The sequence below is a fragment of the Rhagoletis zephyria genome, unplaced genomic scaffold, assembly GCF_001687245.7.
Source record: "Rhagoletis zephyria isolate East Lansing unplaced genomic scaffold, Rhagoletis_zephyria_1.1 Rzeph_scaffold_23119, whole genome shotgun sequence".
Classification (NCBI taxonomy): Eukaryota; Metazoa; Arthropoda; class Insecta; order Diptera; family Tephritidae; genus Rhagoletis; species Rhagoletis zephyria.
This window is the reverse complement of record NW_016180177.1, coordinates 1,460-6,886: the sequence shown is the minus strand read 5'-3', so window position 1 is coordinate 6,886 and position 5,427 is coordinate 1,460. Positions and strand designations below refer to the sequence as shown.

General features: G+C 55.3%; 1 protein-coding gene across 1 annotated transcript; it reads left to right on the top strand.

The window, feature by feature from the left end:
• Positions 1–2,409: 2,409 nt before the first annotated feature.
• Positions 2,410–4,252, top strand: LOC108381613 (xaa-Pro aminopeptidase 1-like; the record flags this gene model as incomplete). The annotated part of the gene is made up of 3 exons (XM_017638031.1): positions 2,410–3,140; positions 3,202–3,382; positions 4,118–4,252. Coding segments are annotated over exons 1-3 (1,047 nt in total), but the record flags the coding sequence as incomplete, so codon positions are not given.
• Positions 4,253–5,427: the final 1,175 nt, after the last annotated feature.

Genomic DNA, 5,427 nt, shown 5'->3' with positions numbered 1-5,427 from the left:
AAGGACGGCACCGTCTACTGGCGCTGCTCACGAGACCGCCAGTGCCCGGGACGGGCGGTGACGGTGAACAATCGGGTGAAGAAGTCGAACAACAAGCACAACCACCCGCCGGAGGCGTCGCTCCTGCTCAGAAATGGAAGCTCAGGAGGAGGAGGAAATGGTAATGCTCACCATCATTCCACTGCAAACAACAACAACAACTCTTTAGCCACAAACAACAGCAGCAGCGGCGGCGGCAGCAACAGTTCCGCCTCTTCGGCGATGGCCGCTGCGGCGGCGGCTGCCGCTGCCTACGCCTCATTTCTGCATGGCGGAAATAGCTCCACCTCGCCTCATCATCAAAAGTCAGGACATCATCAACAACAGCAGCAGCAGCATTCACCCCTGCTCCACGGCAGCCGAGTGCAGAGAAGCTCTCCGACGACGACGACCACCACCACCAGCTCCTCGCCCTCGCCACTTTCCGGTCTGGGCCCCCTGGGCCTAGGTCCGCTGTCGGTGCCCGGCGGCAACGCCTTCTCCTCTGCCTTTAACTTTCTGCACAATCTCGCTGCGGCCTCAGCTGCCGCTGGTGGTGGTGGTGACACCGGAAGCTCACTGGACTCTCCCACAGGAAAAACGACATCACAGGTGGGAAGTCCGCCACCACATCAGACCCTTCCTCTCTCGCTGACCTCTCCCCCCACCAACTCCAATCATCATCACCCCCATTACTCTCAGTATCACCACCATTCCCAGCATCACCAAAGCAACAACAACAACCACAGTCACAATAACAATCATCAAGGGGGCAAAGCTCAATACAGAAATTCCTTTTCCTCCTCCTCCACCACCCTTGACCTCTCTCCATCACGATCACCCTTTGCCTTTTCAGGCAATGATCATCACCACCAGCAACAGCAGCAGCACTACCTTCACCGAAATTCTTCCTCCTCAGCAGCATTATCATCCTCATCCTCATCGCACTCTCCATCGACAAGCAGCCGCGCTCAAAGAATGCCCAAGTCAGCCAGCCGGGGCGGCTATATGAAGGCCTCGCCTCCCAGCTCGCCCTCGCATCACCTTCCGCTTCCACTTTTACAACCTCCACCACTACCACTTCCACAACCACCACCACCTTCATCATCCTCATCATCCTCTGCTAGCCAACAACAACTTCAGCAACTTGAGCAGCAGCAGCAGCAGCAGCAGACGCAGACGAGCCTAGCGGCAGCCTTCATGCTGCAGGACGCGCTGCAGGAGGCGCAGGTGGCCGCCGTCGCCGCCTGCGCCTTTCCCTCCCTCCTCACGGAGACCTTCAAGTACCTGGCGGCGGCGGCGGCCACCAATCCGCAGATGGCCGCCGCCCTCGCCGCCAATCTGACCGCCGGCGCCAATCCGGCGCTCCTCAAGAGCCTCGACCTGGCTGCCGCGGTCGTCGGTACTGGTGCTGTCGGCGGTGGTGGTGATGTCAACATCAACAATAACGGCTTTGGTAGGTAGTAGTGCTGGTGGAGTGGTGTGCGACGCAGCAGCAACACACACTGTGAAGTTCTCTGTGCCCACACAGTTCTTGAAGGGAAGAATTGCAGCACTGGTGGTGATGCCAATTTTGGCAGCCTTCTACTTCCACTGACACTTGCTTCCTCACTCTTTCCCTCTACACTGCCATTTGTCACTGCTGTTGCTTGCTTTTCCGCGTCGCAGTTCCCCTTTATTTTCCTCTCCTGCCAGAATTTGTCTACCGAAGTTGCCACCTTACTTTCCTCAGCAGGAGGGGGTAGCTCACTTGGGTTTATTCGAGTTGAGAAAGAGTACTGTCAATTTGTGTGTGCCTTGCCTCTCTGCCACACTGGCAATCATAACTCATTATATCATTGTCGGTCGGTTTTATGGCTTGATGCAGCCATATCAACCAGCCTGATAAGATTGTCCCTCTTTCTCTTACTGACACTTTCCTATCAGTTGTTGTTGTGCTTAGCCGTGCACTTTTTTTCGCTGTCGTAGGTGACTTTGACACTTCGATCACTTGCTCACAGTTGCAGCTTTGCTCGGCTCGGCTACGACTCGGACTTTTGGCCAACTCGGCGACTCTCCAAGTGCCGCTGTGTCCTCCAACTTTAGCCTCTCTTTCAGTTAGTTAGTTGTGTTCGAGGTGTTCTCTGTGTGATGATGGTGCGCAAAGTTGCGCGCCTCCTTTATGATCACCCTCTCTTTAACTCAACCAAAATGATCTTCATCGTCTTTTCCCTTCTCTGCTCCCTGCTAGGCACCAGTCTGCGAGTACTGCCCGATCTCGAGAACAGTTCTCCCCGGCAGCATTCCTTGAACCTGCTTCACCAGCACCAGCCCTTTGTAGACGACGCCGACTGCCAACCACTGAACATGGCGCTGAGCGACCTTCGAGGGGGCGGCTGCAGCATCCTCAAGATGCTGCGCACGGTCATGCGATCAGGCGGCAGTGGAGGAGCTGCTTCATCGGCCGCTGCTCACCATCAACACTCGTCCTCCAGCGATTCAGCCCTGCAGGCGCTGGTCGTGCCCACCGCCGACGCCCACGGCTCGGAGTACATTGCGCCGTGTGACGCCCGCCGGGAGTACCTCACCAAGTTCACCGGCTCGGCGGGCACGGCGGTGGTGACGCTCAAGGAGGCGGCCCTCTGGACCGATGGGCGGTACTTCCTGCAAGCGGTCGCGGAGATGGACCCCGCCAGTTGGGTGCTGATGAAGGACCGCCTCCCTGGGACGGCCACCATTGGCGAGTGGCTCAACGAGGTGCTGGCGGCGGAGGGGGGCGGAGCTCGCGTCGGCGCCGACCCCTACACCATGTCCTACGAGGGCTGGCTGCGGCTGGAGCGGGAACTGGCCGAGGGGGGCAACCTCCTGGTGGCCACCCCGGCCAACCTCGTGGACGCCGTCTGGGGCAGCGGGCGGCCGGCGCGGCCCTCCGAACCGGTCCTCCCCCTGGACATTGCCTTCACCGGCCGGCGGTGGCAGGAGAAGGTGGAGGAGGTGCGGGGGGAGATGCGCGCGAAGGGCGCCTCGCTGCTGGTGCTCACCGCACTGGACGACGTCGCCTGGCTGCTGAACCTCCGCGGCGCGGACATTGAGTACAACCCAGTGTTCTTCGCCTACGCCATTGTCACCCTCGAGAAGACGGTGTAAGTACTTTATTGCAGTTTTATTTAACCTTTTCCCAAACTCCTAAATGTCTTTCCTTAGCCTCTTCATCGAGGAGAGCAAGCTGACGGCGAGCGCCCTGGCCCACCTGCAGCAGCCCACCGACGACCCGATGGACTCGCTGCCCGCCTCCTCCACCTCCTCCAACTCCTCCTCTCCGAATCACTCGAATCGATCGACGCCGAATGGAGCCAACTTGGACGGCAAATCAGCCGCCAGCGAGGTGGTCGAAATTCGGCCCTACGAGCTGGTCGCCGACTACATTCGCTCCTACATTGCCCNAATCAGCCGCCAGCGAGGTGGTCGAGATTCGGCCCTACGAGCTGGTCGCCGACTACATTCGCTCCTACATTGCCCAGAGCAGTGGCAGCGGCAGCAACAGCAGCAATGGTCGCGGTCGAGTCTGGGTAAGTGGTGGTGGTATTTTGGTGGTGCTGGACTTGACCTTTGAACGGGTGTAGTGTGTGATAGTTATTATAGTCTAATTAGCGTCTTGTTGGCGCCTGTGTCGACAGGGCCTGCCCGTGAAATGTTCTCTGTAGTGTAGTGTGAGTGGTGTCCATTGTCGTGGCACTGCTGCTGCTGCTGCTGCTAATGAGGGGCATTTACCGCTCATTTGATTGCCGCCATTAACTTGTCGTTTAATTTAATTACGTCTTCTCGCTGCTGCTGCTGCTGCTGGGAAGATGTTTTTCAATTGTTCTCCTTCTCTTTCTCTTTCCAATTAGGCGCTATTATTGTGCTCTGTGGTAGTGCTTTGCTAGTGTTGGTGGCTGATTAGCGGGCTCATAAAGGGCGCCATCACTGATAGCACCACTGCTACCCAGCCAGCTAACTAGTTGTACTGTAATTTGTCAGCTATTTTAGTGTGCTGTAGTAAAGTTCTCTTGTAAAGGATTTTGTGGGCGCACTCTGCTCTACTCTACTAATTCTTCTTTTCCCTTTTTCTCCTTAACAGATGAGCAACAAGTCGAGCTACGCTCTAGTCAACCTCGTTCCCGAGTCGCGCCGACTGCTGACGGGCGTCAGTCCGGTCACCGCGCGGAAGGCCATCAAGAATGAGGTGGAGATTGCCGGAATGCGACGGGCGCACGTAAGTGACACCGAACTTTTTAGTTTTTGTTTCATAGCAAACTGTTTAATTTGAGTTGGGAGAGAGAGTGTGTTGAGTAAGAGAGCTCGTTCGCTAGCTAATTGTTACTGATGTCTGTATTTGGGCACTCTCAGTCTGCTGATAGGCTTATTGAGCAGCGGCGGCAACAGTCTCCTCGCTCTCATGCCTATTTGGCGGTACTCTCTTTCACTTGCTTTTTTCTTCTTCTTCATTTGCACTCTGCACTTGGACTTTTTCGCCACTGCTTCAAACTCGGCTCGTTTGAATTCACTCGCATCTTTGAGTGAGATGGCCCATTTGATATCAGTGCTGGCACTGCTCAACTCTCAACGGCTGCTGCTGCTGCCGTTAGTTTGCACTCGATGATGCGTCTGTCAGTCAGTCACTCAGACAGTTTGTCTGTCTGCCTGTGTATTTGCTTAGCCTGTTGATCACTGTTTTCCTTTCACACTCCCCAGCACAATTAGCCGCTTCTGTTTCTACTTTTCCTTCTCCTTCTCCTTCTTCACTATCGATCTGTTTGTCTGTTTGCGTGCGTCCGACAGAAGCGTGCCTGTTGAAGAGCAAACAGCAGCAGCAGCCTCAGCAGTGTTGATTCAACANATGATGCGTCTGTCAGTCAGTCACTCAGACATTTTGTCTGTCTGTCTGTGTGTTTGCTTAGCCTGTTGATCACTGTTTTCCTTTCACACTCCCCAGCACAATTAGCCGCTTCTGTTTCTATTTCTCCTTCTCCTTCTCCTTCCCCTTCACTATCGATCTGTTTGTCTGTTTGCGTGCGTCCGACAGAAGCGTGCCTGTTGAAGAGCAAACAGCAGCAGCCTCAGCAGTGTTGATTCAACAGGTGATATGATTGTGCCTAATTGCCCACCGCCACCACCGCCACCACTGTGGTCTTATCAGTCGTAGGTGCTGATGCTGAGACGAGTTATTCTTTATTACACACAGACGCTGTAGCCGAATTGGCAGGATTGACTTCCACTGACTTCCACTGACTCACTCGATGACTCGATGACTGGCGCTTGCAAATAAATTTAATTTGCAAAGTCTCTTTCTCGAGTGTGTCTCGGACAGTGGTGGTCAGCAGAGGTGAAGAGCTGCAGCAGCAGCAGCAGCAGTTGCTATTCCTCTCACTCACTCTCGCTGCTGCTCGT